The following is an 18,328-nucleotide window of genomic DNA, read 5'->3' as shown; positions in this document are numbered from 1 at the left end:
CTTTAGTTTTCTTTTTTCAGAAAGCCGTTCATTAGCGTTGAATCAACGGAAAATTGACAATTTGACGCTGTTTTTGTTTCTTTTAAATGTAATTCTGAGCTTGAATTCAGCAACGCATTGTTTGTTCAGTTCTTGTAAAATTTACTTTATGACTGTTTGGATTTTCAATTGTATCCATTACGACAAAAGGCATGTGACCGGAGAAACTTCGTTAACTTGCACCATAGGGTTCTGCTTGAGTTTTGACACCTACTATGCATGTTGCAAGTGTCACCAGACTGCAAACCGCTGTATAGTTTTAGGTATTCTTACATGCCGGAAACATGCCCGTTTAAATGAACTTGTTCAATTTAGATTAATTACCGATTCTAACTACCCTTGTTGCTGATCACAAGTTAGTGCACTTGAAAATCTATTTGTTCAAGCCGGTTATGTCCTTTACAAATTTGTCCGACATCGAAACAATATGTTAAGATGAAAACTAATGATCAGGTGGAAAGATTTTACGATCCTCTTGTTAATCATTGTTGAATCGTATTTAAAAGCGAGCAATGGACTTGTAATGTGCCATTCAGTGAAGCCTCTTATGTACCGCTTGTACCTTAAAACTGTTTCTCAATAAGTTTGATAGTAAATATTATTAACTAAGTATAACAGATGTAAAGACAACGTTTTAGCTAACAAAGTTTGGTAATCTAAAAAACAATCACATATGAAGCAACAAGTGACAATAAGTCGGACGTAAAACTATGATTTATGTGGTCAAAGAGCTTTGATCTGGAATAAAATCTTGTTCTTCTTTGTACTGTTACTTGTAATTGGTAGTATTTTTTTCACATTCTTCTGGGGGATGATTTAGCGCTGTGGTTACGCCAAGCTAAAAGCTAGGTTTGTCTAAATGCTGCCATCTGTGACTCAAGATGACCTTAAAAGGCAACCGTCGACAATGAAAGACCGACGACGGTGGCTGTTAGCTTTCATTCTAGACATGCCGTTGTCCTGTGCGCAGAGGCTGTGGTTTGGCTGTCGTGGAATGTAGGCTAAAGTCAAATAGAAAAGGTTTCAGGTGTTTCAAGTATTCAGTTCATGTTGTGTTAAGTGGAGCTTGCATGACTTTATAAGAGGCGATCTTTGTTTACAGTCAGGGAAAGGCACCTAAATTTAGCACAAAACACTACTGTAGATTAATCACATTTATTCAACGCTCTACGATATAAAATAGATGTTAACCGTCCATGAATGCATGGCAACAAGCACTGCTGAGTGTTTGAAATATTTTGAGGGCTTATATTGCGTCACAAGCTATTCAAAAATATTTTATAATAAAACTGTGTTGCTTACACCGAAGTGTTTTATAGAATCTCCTGTCACAACAACAGGAAGTAAATTCATACAAGCAGTGTCTGCATGATGAGTGTCTGCAGAAACTGAGGCATTGAAGTTAGCTGTCAATCTCTACAAAACTACGTTTTCTGTCATTAACCTGTATACAGGCAGAATAGAAAGTTGTAGCCCTGTTGAAAGTTCAGCAAAAGCTAAGCCAACTGTGGCCTGTTACGAGTTTTCTCAGCACATGAGCACTCGCATGGCTTGAGCCGCAATGTATGACAATTTGTTGATATGTTTTAATCAATACCTAATTAGTAACCAACTAGGCACTCATAGCAATTTTCATAATTGTTTGTTCTGCTTTGACTCTAAACCTCTTTGTAAAAATGTTGTTTCTTTGTGGGTTTGAAATAAAACAATTTGCCAACTACGCAACTTGTGAATGCTTCGTTTATAAATACTTCACAAATCTGAAACAGTTTGTATTGAGACAAGGTGAGTTGCCTTAATTTTATGGTTACACTACCAAAAGAACTTTTTAAACAGCTTTAGTGATCTATGAGTGATCGCATTTTATATCATTGCAAAATACGTAGTTCAAAGGAAAAAGTCGACTTTACACAGCAAAAATACTTAATGTGCTTTAAACTGATCTGTAACCGCATCTATTCCTGTTCAAAACCATTGTATTGTCTTTAAAAATGATGCAGGTTACCTTTTAGGCTCAGCTGACTAATTGAATTACCAAAGGCTTATGATGTTTCACCAAATTTTTTAATTGAATTGTTCCGTCAACTCACCACCAACATTTACACCAGTTCGATTCTATTTCACAATGACAAAGCGTTTAGCAGCCAATTATTTAATTTTCAGCAGGCACAACCGTCTCGGTGCTCTACTAGCAGTAAATTTGTAACTGTTAACTGTTGTGATTAATTTTTATGGAATGCCTTCAACCGAAAAAATTGTTTTGCTGTCAAAGCTACTTGCCATCCTCTTGACATCTGTTGAAGTCCAGACTATGCCTTTGGATAACGGTTGGTATATGTAGTTTGTGAAAGAACTTATTATGTCAAGAAATATTTGAAATCTATTGCAGTGACATTGCTTCTTATTAATCTTCAAGCTTCAGAAAAAAAAAATAGTGAGCGAGGCTTGAACAAGCGTGTTTACATACTATCTACAATAACAAGAGAACAGCGTGCACTGTCACATGACAAAGTAAGAATTTCTAGGTGGTAAAATGTCACGAATTGATGGTAACTCGGTCTAAAGTATAAGATTCATCATCATTTTCAGCCTGTGAGAGCCCACTGCAGAGCGTAAGCCTTCCCCTTTTCATGCCAATTTACATGATTATGTGCTAGTTGGTACCAATTGGTTGTATTGCATTGTTTGTCAATGTCGTCCCTCCATCTTACTTTTGGTTTTCCTTTCTTTCTTTTGGTTTCTCGTGGTGTCCATGTTGTTAATTTTTTAGTTCATCTATTGTCCTGATATCTTGCTATATGACCCGCCCAGGACCATTTTAGTTTCTTGATTGTGCTTAATATATCTCGTAATTTCGTTTGATTTCTGATCCATTCGGCAGTCTTTTTATCTCGCCATGTTAAACCCATCATGATTCGTTTATGTGCTCTCTGCATAGTTCTTAGTTTAAGTGTTAATTTCTTTGTAAGGTTCCAACTTTCTGCACCATATGTAGCGGTTGGAAGGATGCATTGATCGTAGACTTGTTTCTTGAGAGAAAGAGGCAGGTTTGACTTAAATATCGAACTTGCTCTTCCGAAGGCTTGCCATCCAAGTGATATTCTTCTTTTGGTTTTATCTTCTTTATTGGAGTTGGTTGTAATTTTTTGGCCAAGATATATATTGATCAACTTTTTCGATAGTCGCTCCGTCCAAAAGAATATTGCTGTCGATGTCTGCCAGTTTGTTAAACATGACTTTCGTTTTGTTAAAGTTCATATGAAGGTCAATCTTTTTGCTTTCTGTATTGAGTTCACTTAGCATTGTTTGTAGTTGTTTAGGTTGCTCAGATATAAGGATGATGTCATCAGCAAAACGTAAATGGTTTATGTATTCACCATCAATTTTGATTCCTTTTTCTTCCCAGTTAAGTTGCTTAAAAATTTCTTTTAAGGTTGCTGTAAAAAGTTTTGGAGATATTGTGTCACCTTGACGTACCCCTTTTTGAATCTGAAATGGTTCAGAGTCTTTGTGCAGCCGAATTATAGATGTATTTTCCACGTAAATGTTTTTGAGAAGTTGAATGTATGATTGGTCAATTCCCTGTTTTTCCAGTGCTGAAATGACAGCTGATGTTTCAACAGAGTCAAACGCTTTTTTATAATCTTTTATAAAGTATAAGATTACTTAATTTAAAGTTGTCTGAATCAAAATTGAACAATTTTAGAAATTTAGTCTTTAATAAAATTGTGTATAAGCTCTGAATCATGGCTTAAAGCTTTAGTTTGAAATTAAGTTTCTTCGAAGCTGCTGTGACAATGTGGGTAGTGTAGACCTAGGCCTATTTACTTTCTGATATGCTTGGGAAGCCAGCCCCAGGTGACACACCTTGTTCTCAGCCTTACACAAGCCCTAATTTTCTGCGGTTTTCACTTTATTAGGCTAAGTGAATAGAGTTAAAGTTGTTGGTTCTGCTTTGGGCAGTTGCTTTTTAACATGTTTTATTTTGATCAGTGGCCTAGAATAACCATTGCTTGGGTGTTCAATTTTTTCGGCAAGCTTTAAACGCATTTTTAGTTTGCATAGCGGTTTTTCATGTCATATAAAATCATTATTTTACTTCGATATGATATATAAAGAGCCATTGTGAAAATTGCAATCCAAGTCGATTTATCTTTGAAGATCTGAAAAAAGCAAATACCCAGAAAATGCTCACTGTATTGTAATGGTACTACTTGTAATACTCCACTGATTGTAGTGCATTTAAAGAAAAGAATAAACCAGCAACTCAATCTCTAAAACTTTTTTCGTATAGATGCTGACTACAGCAACTCATATTATTCTGACACCAACCCGGGAACTGATGAAGACGACCAGTACCAAATAGACATCGAGCCCGAGAGTCCGGGCTATTATAAATGTTCTGAAGACGGATTTAGCATTAAGATAAAGTTCTTATGTGATGGTATGCCCGACTGCATGGATGGGAGTGATGAAAAATCAAGTGTGTGCAATGGTAAGAGACCTAAGTATAGCTTACGAAAAATTTCATACAAAAAGTACAATCTGTTGTAATGATTTGTTTAGCGAAGTAATGAATCATTGACAAAACAAAGCTACTTTTCTAATTTTGCCTAAAGAATAAATACTATAAGTTATTAATACTGCAACAAACTGCTCAAAGCTAAGCGAAAAAGCTAAGCAGAGAAAACTAGATTAAATACAGGTACTCAGGTAGGCTACTACTTACTAAAAACCTTAACTTTTATCTAAAATAGAATAAAATAGAATCTATTCCAATTTATTCTATTTGAATAAGAAACTTCCGACCATTCCAATAAAGGTGAAACAGCCTGTTAAGGTTTGCAGTAAATAGTAATTATATTTGATCTAATTTTACCTAGATGAACCAACTCATCAATTCATTATAATCTTGCGTCTACTACAGCCGTCAGCTATAAATATCTTGTACTTTTGCAATTTCTCATTTGCGCTCATTACAATTTTTGTATGTTCATAAAAGATTTCATCCATTCTTTCGTTTATTTTTTGTGTCATTGAAACTTAATGTTGTCAATCTCGCCTACCGGCATTCAGAAAATGGTCACTTTGCTGTGGATATGAGTATGACGATATCCACACTAAAGCAATCTCTATGAAAGTCTAGTGTTGGGGCAGGTTGCGGACACTCAGTTGATGATAGTTGGGTGACCTTGCTTTGAGTTTGACGTTACACTGACGTATAAAAACAAACAAACATTATTTCTGTTTCATTTTTTATTCTTTCTTCCTCTTCAAAAAGAATCAAGAAGGATTTTTTATTCATAAAATTCGTCCAAGTAACGTCAGCAAGTGATCGGAGGTTTAGAATTATTTTTATCACATTTTTTCGCGAAAGCTGTTATTTAATTGTTACCATTTCTAATTTTGTTCTCTGGTTGGACTATTTTCAAGCCACGGAAGTCACTTTTGTCATAAAGTTATATTTTTGCCTCTAGCGCTTTTATTCATAGTCTACTACGTGATTTAATTTCTTTCCAAGTGACGCTTGAAAAATTTTTTTAAGCACACCTGCCGCGGTGTTTTGTTTATGTTTGATCAAACGCTGGTTATATGTTTCTTCCCGGTTTTCGTACTTTTCGTAACTCACACTTTTCGTAGCGACATCGATTCGGAAATTGAGCAATTTTTGTTGAAAATTGAAGTTTCGAAATACTGTGGTACATTGGTGGTAACATCTTTCTTAAAGCATATTGTAGTTCAAGGGGAAACGTTGCTGAAGCATTGAAGCAATGCTATCGGCGTGGTGATATTGATTGCCATTTGATTGTATATTCAACAACAATTTTCTATTCAGCTTACAAGACAACCACTAATTCGGCTGAACCTGCTTACGTTAGCCCCCCACTCGTTTTTCCACCTGATGAATACGAAGTGAACTATTATGACTATGGCAATTGTGAAGACCCCACCGGCTTTCGGTGCTCATCGTCAGATGGTCTGTGCATTCCAATGATCGCCGTGTGTGATGGAGTTACTGATTGCCAGAAGGGTGAAGACGAACTGGCTTGTGGTAAGTGTAACTTATGTATAAGAACCCATTATAGGAACTTAGACCACATTGCAGTGCTGTCTACAACAGATCAAATCAATTTCATGACTTGTTCCTACACACCATAGGCCTACATTTTGTTGTGTTAGTTATTGTTTACAAATAAAAAATTAAATAAATTTTTAGTGAAAAAGCTAGTGTACGTGTAAAAGGCATCTAATAGCATATCCAGCCACCAAATTTAATCAGGCGATGAGTTGTTAACATCTTGTCAAAAAAGACTAGTAAAAGTGCAACCATGGGCAGTTATATAAAATGGATCATACAAGTGAGACCTACCAGTTTACAAACTTATTTTGGTTATGAATAGTAGCCTATAAGCTACATTCAGTATTCCTAGAAGGGGAAGACAATGGTCCTAGATTTAACTTATTAAAATAACTGGCATTCAAGATTTGCTAAGACCAATTGAGGCCTTGTTTTAAAAACAAAGGTTTAATGCCTGCAGGCGATTCTGTATGTTTAATGATTTTAAAAATGACATTATTCTCAGCAAGGCATCAAGTTACGTAGATTAATTGCTGCACTGTATTGACTGGTTTTGACTATTGCACTATTTTCGATTTTTTATTGTTGTTTTTGTCCAACATATGTAAAGCAAAAATATCTACTTTAGAAACCAATTTCAAAGAAAGCGGTTTAGCTTCAACATCACTTTCAAGTGAGACTTCGGAATTACCAAGAACCACAGAAGAAGTTACCGTGCACCCAAGCACACCAAGCCTTCAACAACAAGAAACAACAAAGCTCCCAAGCACAACTTTTAAAGAAGGTGAAGAACTAGTTATTATATATCTTTCAACTCTACTAGTAAAGGAGTTCGGTTTGCATTTGGTATAATGAAGAAGTTAACCTTGTCGCATGACCATATTTACGTTTGCATCCCACCAAAATTCCCAATCCGGCACACTTTGTATTCAAATCGATTTTTTTGTTGCCTTGAAGCGGGCTTTTTCGTTGGTAAACGTTTATTCAATCTGCTCTAGATATTGTATTTTATGTGACAGCCAGGCAATAAGACATTTGAATAACAAAACATAATCACACTGATTGTTGGGCACTGCATGTGAAAACTAAACCACAGCTTGAAATTTTTTATAAAAATAGTAAATGTGATTTTTTTTGTATATGTCTGTTTCACTACCGTCATTCGGCGGATTGGAGTTCTGTTCTCCAGCTGGTTGGCATAGCTGTTTTCCATCGGGGAGTAGAAAACCGTTGAAATCCATAAAAAACTTTTATGTTTTTTAAAGTTTTCAGTTGGGTGCTAGAAATGTAAATTTAAAAACGCCTCTTCAGTACCAGCTGTTGTTTAAACTTTTAAAGCAATGCGCAGTTAGGAAGGAAACTATCTCGACACCCGTTGTTTACATCGTCAGAGAGAATCTCTTCATTTTTGTGGATAAAACAGCAATTCGGTTCGTACAATGAAATGTCATTGCTATTTGAACAAAACTAATTGAGGTTTTGAGGAGTTTTTTGACCCTTTTATTTACAATAGGCTACGTATTGGCTATAAATAAATCGATGCGAAATACCGCAAACTTATAACTTTAAAACATCGCTCCAAAGCGTCGCAATGTTTTTTCCAGAACCTTTAGTTTAGCCTTAACCGTAGGGACAGTTCAAATATCGTGGTTACATTCAGTTTTTGGTTTTCTTTAACCTCCCCCACAGTATAACAGCAAACATGTAAATCATGTAGTCTGACTGGAACACACATTACGTCATGATAACACATTACACAATATGATAGTTCTGCTAACCCTCTTTTTCCCAAAGAGAGTCATATAAAATCAGAAGAACCCCGGAGGTTGCAGTTTTGCTACATTATCTGAACAGATTTAAACAATTTTTTCCCAAATTAATATAATCTTTTAGCTACCATCGTGTGTGGGAAACTTGAATACTGAATAGGTCATATTTGGATCTTCACATGGCATTCCAGACAGAACAAAATTGATTCTTTTTTGCATCAGTTAATCGTTTTCAGACGTTGAATCGACTTAAAAAAAGACACACTTTGCCAGCTGAGATGAGCAGTGTAACCGATCTCTTGTTTATATTGGATGAATATATGAGTAAACATACAGTATCATACAATTGAATGACACAACACCTGATAATTCTCGCAGGTATTTGGTTACATCTTTGCTTTTAAAACGGGAAATGAAGGGTAGTGAGACCAATAGGTCAGCACCATGCCGTTGCTCAAATTAACTACAAGTTTCTCATCACAAAACCACCCTGTGCGATATTTATGACATGATGTAATGTGTACTTTACTCGAAAGCAGTATGCTGTTAATTGAAATCATCAGACAAGAAGTTTTTTTAATGTGGACCGAACTACTGTTTTGACACAGCGCTTACATGATATGGAAATTAAAAAAAAAGACATTAAAAGTTGTCTGTTTGATCTTCGTAAAGTCAACTGGCAGTTGTATAATGTATATAGGTAACTGTCTGAATGACTTATGATTTTCTGAGTCATTATCACTTACACAGTTACGCCTTGTTGCGAATGAAAATATGTCAGCTGTGACATTGGCTTGTTTTGATCAAATTTATTTGTTACATTGGATGGTGATACTGTGATACAAAAAGTAGCAAAACAAACTTTTCAAGTCATGTCTTTCTTTTGATTTCTCGTTAAAGTAAAATGTATAAATTGGATTAAATCATGGCTACCTAGGGTTCAAAATCACGACGAATGATAAACTTAATGTAGCTTCTTCAGTTGAATCGTACAACCAATGTCTTGTGGAACAGTTTCTTCACTGCGCAATTGTACTTTTCCTCGGCCGCTAAACAATAGGAGTTACAACACAAAGCGGAACTACGGATTAACAATGATCTCAATTACAATTAATTAAAAGCCTTTTTGTTCGTCTACTCTACGAAATGTCATCATTCGATCCACTATCAGATATTTACTTACTGTCGTAAAAGTAATGTTGTAATTGTGTTAATCATTGATTAGGGTGAGGCCTCATCCTCATGAGTTGTAGCCTAACAGGAGTTGCATGAAGTTCAGCAACATTCTTGTGCAGAAAGAAGCGTTCTTGGCAATCAGCGCATGGCTGATTACTCGCAAGAACAGCGAGCAATTGCGATTTGCTAACCATAACGGTGTAGCTTTCTCGCTAGCCATGCTTCTTTTTAAATCAAATAAACGGAGTTATTGCAATTCTCGAACGTAGGTTTAAAACGTTTCTTCATATTTGACACTCGGTCTACTCAATATCAATATAGCTCTACAGTAGCTGCTGGTTTACATTGCCACGATGGCTTCCGTATTTTTGAGTAAGCGAGAAATTTGACACTTTGAAGCTCACCCTGTTTGATCGGCTGATGGTTCTGATGGTTTCGTCATCAGTAGTTTGTGGTAATAAAATTGTTAAATACAATAGCGATTGAGTCATGCGCTTCTCTTTGTGACGTACCTTACTTTTGATGTGTGGATAGATTTGTGACAAACAGATACACTGTTTCACGTTTGTTTGTAAATAACTAGGGAAAAATGTTTTATTTGAAGATAAAGATCGGATGATTTAAAAGCTTTATTGGGAATTTGATAGTGAAAGCCAGCTGAAATTCCTACAAGCCGCATAACTTTAGTATCGATTCAGATAAGTTATGTAGAAATCATTGGAAAAATCTGCGATGTATTTTAACTGTGTCTGTTTTCAATTTATCTTGAATTGTCTGCTTTGTAAAGCGCTGAGAAGTAAAGCACATCTACTAAATATGTACAGTACTAAATAAAAACACATCATTATTGCCGTATTGTTAATTAAAACGAACTGTTTGCGCAAAACGTGTTTTAACCGTCATTATCTCGAAGGTCACGGTTTTAACACGGCAACTGTTGAGTGTTGACCCAAGACAAAAGTAAAATAACCGGAAATTTTTTAGATGAAGTTTAAATTCTGTAGGCTGCTTATTTGTCATTGGTTGTTAGTAATTAAATAAAACTACTTTTCGACTATGAAGTTCCGCCAAAGTTAATATCAGTCATATTTTCAGGGCCTTTTGAATCATCAAGCGTTTGCTACGGTTCATTTCGTTCGGTCCGAACTTTTTTGAATTTTTTTTTAATGGCAAAAGCAGGGTCAAAGTTCTGTCTCACAAAAGTTTGCTTACAAAAACAGACTAACTTCTGTTTTATTGAAATGATGTTTGAGAAGAGATAAAGAATCTGAGCATTATGTTACGCACCTTTGTTATGCATCAAAAAAGCACAAAATTTTTTTTTTCCAATCCAAAATGATGAGGAATTAGTGCTATATCATCACAATGAAAATGCGTAACATTTCACTGGAAATATGTCATTTATTGCAATTTTTTTTATAAAGCGACATCGAAATTATGTTATGCATATGCATTATGCATTTACAACTAAAGTAAGAAAATAAATCACAACGAAAGTGGTCTCAAATCTAAACTTAAAAGTTTTATGCGCTTTGTGATGATTGACTTACAGACATCATTCAATAATATCTGTTTGCTCTGTTGAAGAATTCAGTGAATCTTTCAACGACCCTGGTTTGGTTTTAAATTCGTGTGTTATAGGCCTACGTCAATGACTCGATGAAGTTTTGAATGATTAACCTTCCCACCTGCTTGTGCTATGTTCGAATCTAAATGTGGATATATTTATCAGGCATTTCATCTTTTCTGTTTTGTAAATTTGCCGGGGATAAATTGACAAAACACAAGCACGTTTTAACGTTCGCGTTTTGTCGCTTCTACCTTTTTCTCGACCTTTGCTATGTTGACATGTATGGTTTTTGCTGTGATGGTCAGAAATAAAAACAACTGAACTGATCACCCAAGTATGAAAATCCTTAATCCTTTCTGCCGCCGCAACATTAATCCCTAGAAAGAAAATCTATTGTTTTTTTTAGTCTTCCGCTTCGTTGGAAAGGTTATGTACAAAATAACAAAGCGAGGCTGCTTTAAACCTTGTTGAGCAAAAGCAACCTTTTTTCTCATTAGATTTTTGTGTTGTTTACTTGAGGCAGTTTTTTTTGCGTTTGTTTTGACATTTGACATAAGCCAGTGTTCTGGATGCATGGGCCTTGCATGCAGTAGCGTAGCCAGGAATTTCGAAAGGGGGGGGGGGGTTTTGACGACCCAGCAGCGGGGGGTCTGGGGGGCCTCCCCCAGAAAATTTTGAAAAATTACTTTGAATTTGGTGCATTCTGAGAGCATTTTCAACAAAAATGTGGGTATGAATATTCCTGTAAAATGGTGCTGTCCGGTGGCATAGCAAAAGGATAAGATCATGTTTTCTTCGGCATTTTTCGGAAATAAAGCTAAGTTTCTATGTTTTCTTGTTGTTAATTCCTGGCTGAGATGTTTGAATGTTTGGTATTGGCAAAACTCGCTCTTTTAATGCAGTTTTGTATAAAATTAGGCATTTTTTTTTAGACTGAAAGCATCATTCTCAATATCGTGACGTCACACGCGTGCCAAAACCCAAAGGGGGGGGGGGGGGGTTGTAACCCCCAACACCCCCCCCCCCCCCTTGGCTACGCCACTGCTTGCATGTATCACTCTTTACTGCAAGGGGATTGGCTTTAAGTTGGCAGGCAATACGTGTTGGTGCGGTAAGCTTTGCACTCAGCCTTGTACTGACGACGAAAAGAGATGAGACCCAGCTTAACTGCTTTAAGTTGGCAGGCTATTTCAATTGCATTTTGGGCTTTGTTTCTTATCACATGTTACGTATACGTAGTTCCTTGTTTGAAGCAGCTTAAATTTTGATGCGAATAATACACTTGAAATTTGACCAATTTTTAGAATTTCAGGTATTGAGTAAACTAAACAAAGATGGTTAATTTTTTTTTTAGAAACGACTGTAATTGACCTTGCGATGACGTTTGAGCTGACTGCCGATTCACAGAGTTTGAGTCAACCAACCGTGACCACAAAGCTACCAAACGTTAGATTTAATCACTCAACCGTGACAGCCCAATCAAAGACTTTTAACACTAATTGGCCGACCACTGAAGATCCAGCACCTACGTCGTCATGCTCCAATGCTGACGAATTTGAATGCAGAAGCAATCCAGGCGACTGTGTACCGAGAGCACTGCTTTGTGATGGTTACAGTGACTGCATTGATGGATCGGATGAGATCGAATGCGGTGAGTTGGTGTTTCAGAGGTGAAAATCTTTCGTTTTAACCCAAGCATCTGCATCCAATTATGGTTAAAAAATGAATGGCAGAAATAAATGACTTTCAACTCAAACAGTTTTTTTCCTTGCTGCATATCAAGAACATAGGCGTTTTTTAACAGGCCGGTTTGGTTCAATATGCATTCTGGCTTCAATTGTGATTTTTTATGATGTTGAATTGAAAATGTTATAAACCAACAAAATTTCAACAACTATTACAGATTGTAACGAAAGCGAATTTCAATGCGTTAGTGGATTATGCATTAGCGCCACTTATCGGTGTGACGGATACAACGACTGCGGTGATTACAGCGACGAAATTATAGATTGCGCTAATTTTCCAATTATCGGCAAGCAGCGGCCAATCCTACCTGTACAAACACCACCAGTTCAAACGCATGAAACCACCTCGCAAATCGAGTATGAAGGCAACCACAGAAAATCACATGAAACGACTACCCAACCATCCGTGACGGAAATCGTCACCACTGAAGAGCTCAACAAATGTCAACACAACATTTGCAACAATGGTGGAACTTGTTACTTGAAACAACATGTGGACATTTCTTGTGCCTGTATGGACGGATTTTCAGGTAACCTAAGCGTTTTCGCGTATCAAATGTATCACGGTAAGATATCGTCTTTTACAATCAAATTGTCTGCTACGTTAACTCAGTGGTTACGCGCCGACTCAAGATCGAGCGGCGATGGTTCGGCTGTCAGGGTATGCGCTTGACCAACGCATTTTACGACTGCTCTCCACTGCTTTAGGACAGCGGCAACTGGAGGATAGAATAATTTTCCTCCAACAACACTTCAAAAATCGGAAAACTTCACTCTATCAATCTCGGTAACCGGCCCTGCGTCAGAAGCCTCTACAAGTATGCGAAACTACGAGGAATAATTACGTATCAAGGCTTTGTCAGTCCGAGGATGAATATTTAAAACCAACCAAACAAATAATGATCGTTTTAACAGCACGGTTCTTATCTAATCGTTGGGAGGGAGACGATCATCATAGATCCGCCGCCAATGTGTGAGACCGGGCTGGAGGCTTCCAGCTCTACCAAGCCTGCCCCCGTTACCCGTAATATCATCGCCATTGGGCTTTGTTTTGGTCCTGGTCCAAATTGAGACAAAGGCCATTCGCTTGTGTGGTTGTTTAAGGTGGTCGTGACTACGCGAGGGCTACGCACACACTCTTGGCCAGCTCCATGTCCACTGCGGTCCAATAAGATCGGAACGTGCAGATTCAGGGGAACCGGTTGCAACGGGCTGCCGGATGCTCTGTTCATTGAGGCCCGCCTTACAGGATGCCTGCCCGTCAGACACTGCCCTCTTCCGCCATAAAGAGATTGCCGTTGGGGACTTTTACGTGTGTCTATTAGCCCCAGGAGTTGCTAGGGATTAGCCTAGTTTTCAGCCTGGGTTCACCTCTACACCACGTTGAGGCATCTCCATAAGATGGGGGCTGAACAAAGTCAGCTCCCTAGACACTCCGATTTCGTAGAGGTATTATCTAATACTTTCTAATAATTATAGAGAGTGATTTTCTAATAATGATTATCTAATAATTATAGACTAATCATGATACACGAGCGCTCTAAAAGCAATGCTTTGTCTTTATACTGTAGTTCTGCAATTTCGTGGTGCGTGCAAAAAAGGATTGCTGCACAACCACAAATTAACAATGCAAAACAGCAAGTTTAACTGAAACTATTTTTGTTTAGGAAGATTGTGTGAAATCTCGGACGAATGCACTCATGAAGGAATGTGCAAAACACCAAGAAACAAAAGCACTTGTTTGCAATTAGAATATAATTTTTTCATTTTTATTGTGTCTTTGCCAATATTAATTACAGAATGCATTTTATAGCACAATGCCAATTTTCAAAAGTTATTTTTGTAAACTTATTTATTTGTTTTTATTCTTTTGTGGTTGTGGTTGATGTTGTATGTGAGATTTGATTATTTCACGTCCAAAAATTCAAATCGACATAAAATATGAACTCGCGACTCTTTTCTCCCCTATATAGATGTTGCTTCGTTTATTTCTTTATGTTATCTATGCAAAGATCGCAAGTCAATATAAACATTGTTCCTTTTGCACCAGCAGAGCAGCGTAATCTTCCTTAGCACACACTGCCTCAGAGTGTACTGATTTTTAAGCGTGTAATCTTTCAGTTTCATGAAAAACTTTTAATACTATTACTGTAACCAGCTCAGTGGTCGAGAGGTTATCGCCTTAGGCTTTAGTGCTGTTAGGTCTGAGATCGATTCTAGGTCTGGTCAAACCGATAACTTCAAAAACGGTACCGATTGTGTTCTTTCTTGCATAACTCAGTGAGGAAAAATCGGGCAATGTGGTGACATCTTAAACCTGATACAAAACTAAAAATGAGCCCTATCGCTAAAAGGTCTTTGCAGTTGTAGAGCGACAATGAATTAACCCAAACATTGTTGTGATTACTATTAGGCTACTGCATGCTGCCTTTTACAACAAAGTTCAAATAAGGACAGTTCAAAACAGCTTTACTTGACTTGAACGTCTCGTCCTACATTGGTCTCAGTTTTTCATTCTGTTTTGCTTTAATATTTTTTCTTTCGAGTTGTCTTTGTTCAGTAAGGTTTGTGTTCATAGGTTTATATACAGTAGTTTTTCACCATGAAAATACTCCTCACTCGTAAGCCGAACACAAAAACTTGAATCGTCAAACACGATTCTGTAGTTTATCATTCTTTCACAAAGGTTTTGCTCAAAAACATTAATTCTGGTTCATCCAGTTTTATTTTTTTTGTGTTTGAACACTAATTTTCTATTTATTACATTGATACAAAAAAAATGATTTCTTGATCATGATTTTGTTTCCAATGAACTATCACTGCTTGACTAGTTATCTTTTTACAGTTTCTGTGTTTCTGTTGGCTTTCTTCTAGGATATAACGTATCGTTGTTTTTTTTTAATAAATTGTGCTTTTCTCACTTTTGTAGCCTATACTTTTACTTTGGCTTATATTTGGTTGGTTTTGAATCTTTATTCTCGGACTGACAAAGCATCTGATAGGTTATTCCTGTTAGTTTCGCATACTTGTAGAAACCTTGAACCACTGACGCAGGGCCGGTTACCGAAATTGGCAGATTGAAGCTTCCTCTTATTGCTGAGGAATTATTCCATCCACCAGGTGCCGCTGGATGGAGAGCAGTCCTGAAATGCGCTGCTCAAGCGCACTCCCTAGAGATGCAGCAAACCCAAAATTTTTATCCGCACACCGCACCGCAACTGCATCATCTATCCACACACCGCAATTTGTCTGGAACTTTGACACTGCACCGCACCGCACACCGCAAATCACAAAATTTTCAAAAAATATTTTAACGCATTATTTTTTAGAAAGTCAAAAAGCACCCATGGCATATAACTGGTAACTTACCAGTACAGTTGTGCACTAATTGACTAGGCTAACCAGATCGTATTCTCTTATCAGCAATGCATCTAAGTTCTAAGACATCATGCTTTTTCAAATAGAATGTTCCTGGATCCAGTATCAGGACTTTTGAACACTTTTTGTAAGCAATAATGAAAATTTTAATGTCACTGGCTGTATGAACTACACACACAAGAGTAAAACTTATAGCCTGAACTCACTGGGCTAACTGTTATAGTAACTAATGCGGTAGTTGCGCTAGGGCTATACCCTGGTAACTGGGAGCTGAGCTTATCAGCTAGGTTATTAACCAAAAACACTCGTACAGCTTCCCTCACAAGCTAGCTCCAAAACCCTGTCAACTGCAACCTGCTTACCTGCAGTCTATGCCTGCAAGTCATTTGCATAGCTTTCCAGTTTAGGGTTTCCGAAGAAAAAAAAACTGATCCGTGTTTCCAATTTAAATTTGAAGTTTCATAACTGATTTTCTTGAAAAGTTGAAAGTTTACGATTACGAAAGTTTACGCGGCAAGCGGCGCGGCTTTGTCATTTCAACCTTCCACGCGGCGCGGCGCGCGGCAAAAAAGTCAAAAGCGGCCGCGTACGCGGCACGGCGCGGCTTGCATCACTAGCACTCCCTGAAAGCTGAATCTGCGCCGTTTAATCTTGAGTGGGTCGTGCAACCACTGAGCTAACAGTTGGTTGTATTTAACCTTCAAGGCATGAAGCGAATCGTTTTAATTAGTCAAGTCAGCAAGTTATATATCTCTGTATCATGAAAGCTTCTTTTGAAGCTTGATTCAGGCGCGTTTGAAATCTTGTAAAGATTTTGAACCACTGTCCAGCACAACCAGTGCTTCCACTTCTGACAATTGATAAATCCTCTTCAGTTTCCTTTTTTGTCCTGAAAAATCTCTTTTTTCTCAATCGGAAATCCTACAAAATTTCCTTAATAGGCGAGGTTATTTTTGACGTTATTTAAGTTAAAAAAGGTACCAATACAACTTTAAAGTTATTGTAATCTCAATTAAAGTTATTTTAATCTCGATTTTTTTCAGTAGCACCGATATGTCGAAGCAACGATGTTTTATTAGAACAGTAGGCAGAAGTCAGCACATATTTTGCAATAACATGGTTTACTTCCTTCGTTCACTGTGCAGCTAAAAAACTGCTTGTCAGTTGTCAGGTTCTGGGACATTTACCGGTACCACCTGGAATCCTGGACATTATTTACCAATTACGGTACCACTTTCAATCTTTCATCTTTCCCACCCGGACTCCTCCCCTATCCCTAACAGCCATGGCTCTCTTTACCAAAAAAGCATATGCTTGCGTCAACGAACTCCAAAAATAGCCAATATAGCCTACTTGTCGAATTGAAGGACATTCTTAATGATTTCATTGCCCTTAGTTCAATGAACTCATCTTTTGCAAGGTCCTCATCACTGATAGATTCCAGTTCAACGAGGAAAGGATAACGTATCCATGCTGTGTTTTTAATATCCTCTGCGGCTAAGCAGTAACTTCTGAAAGAGTTTTGCAATGCTTCCAAATGTCAGAGTTTTGCAATGCTTCCAAATGTCTGCACATGTCTGTGTGCAGGGAAGATGGCAGAGCGTTACAAACTGCAGTTCCATTTTGAAGCTTCTTCCAACGTTGAGAAAAGAAAATAGTTGTTAGTCTCCAATCTACTCTTCCACAAAGATACCTTGTCCTGAAAAGCTTTAAGTTTTTCAGAAGCGTCCATACTTGTAACGGCAAGGCCTTGAACAGAACGATTTATCTCATTCATATGAGTAAAAGCATCCGCCAAGTAAGCTAACCCTTGAATAAACTCTTCACTGTTAAACTGCTTTGAGAGTTCAATATTTTTGTCTCTTAGAAAAAAAGAAACTTCCATTCGAAGTTTATATAAGTGATTCAAAACTGTCCCCTTGACAGCCAGCGAACTTCTGTATGATAGAGGAGAACTTCCTGTTCCGCTCCCATTTCTTGACATAACCTCTTGAATATTCGATGATTCAAAACACAAGCTCTGATAAAATTAACGATTTTTACACTACCAGACAAAATTTCTTTCAAATTTGTTGGGAGAGTTTTAGATGCTAATGCATGGCGATGTAAAAAGCAATGAGTATCGATGACCTGAGGAAAATCATCAGCGTTGTTTAAACGTAATCTCTTTTCTGTTGAAAAAATTGTTCCATTTTTGAAATTATACACGAAGATTTCCATTGGGCCTTCATGGACCTCCTAAAACTAGTCCGCGGACCCCTTGGGGGTCCATGGACCCCAGTTTAAGAACCCCTGACTTAAAGTAATAGCCTGAGAGCATGCGTGTTTCAAGTCAGTGGCGTATTTAAAAGAAACAGTCACAAGCCCTTCAAAAATAGAAAAATAATGCCATTTTTATAATTAAACGTATCATCCTTCCGCCACAATCTGCCACATACTGTACCATTGATAAACAGAAAAAAAAAAACTTGCGAAGTCTTTTTCCGTTCGAAATGCCATCATTTTTCGTTAATTAGCGAGTTACCGTAATCAAAACCTTGTAAAAAATAAATCAGTAAATAAAAACAGTCAG

The 18,328-nt window shown here is 37.3% G+C and overlaps 1 protein-coding gene across 2 annotated transcripts; it reads left to right on the top strand.

Moving 5' to 3' along the window:
* The first annotated feature begins 2,208 nt into the window (after positions 1–2,208).
* LOC145775757 (uncharacterized) lies at positions 2,209–15,292 on the top strand. 2 transcript variants are annotated; one of them, XM_082587121.1, is made up of 7 exons: positions 2,209–2,366; positions 4,334–4,534; positions 5,876–6,091; positions 6,747–6,902; positions 11,988–12,284; positions 12,537–12,908; positions 14,050–15,292. In XM_082587121.1, exons 1-7 carry the CDS (start codon positions 2,276–2,278, stop codon positions 14,127–14,129), a joined length of 1,413 nt encoding a protein of 470 aa, XP_082443247.1. In that variant the 5' UTR covers positions 2,209–2,275; the 3' UTR covers positions 14,130–15,292. The 2 variants fall into 2 exon arrangements, with proteins under 2 accessions (XP_082443247.1, XP_082443246.1); XM_082587120.1 differs by having other exon boundaries at positions 14,046–15,292.
* Positions 15,293–18,328: the final 3,036 nt, after the last annotated feature.

This window comes from Aplidium turbinatum, chromosome 8 (assembly GCF_918807975.1).
Source record: "Aplidium turbinatum chromosome 8, kaAplTurb1.1, whole genome shotgun sequence".
Classification (NCBI taxonomy): domain Eukaryota; kingdom Metazoa; phylum Chordata; class Ascidiacea; order Aplousobranchia; family Polyclinidae; genus Aplidium; species Aplidium turbinatum.
Note: the sequence above shows the minus strand (reverse complement) of the source record. Positions and strands in the feature narration are given on the sequence as shown.

Excerpts from the sequence above, each read along its gene's own strand:
- LOC145775757 (XM_082587120.1), top strand. The coding sequence starts at position 2,276 with ATGCCTTCAACCGAAAAAATTGTTTTGCTGTCAAAGCTACTTGCCATC. Across the intron at positions 6,092-6,746 it reads TGAAGACGAACTGGCTTGTG|AAACCAATTTCAAAGAAAGC; the intron begins GTAAGTGTAACT and ends TATCTACTTTAG. Across the intron at positions 12,285-12,536 it reads ATCGGATGAGATCGAATGCG|ATTGTAACGAAAGCGAATTT; the intron begins GTGAGTTGGTGT and ends CAACTATTACAG.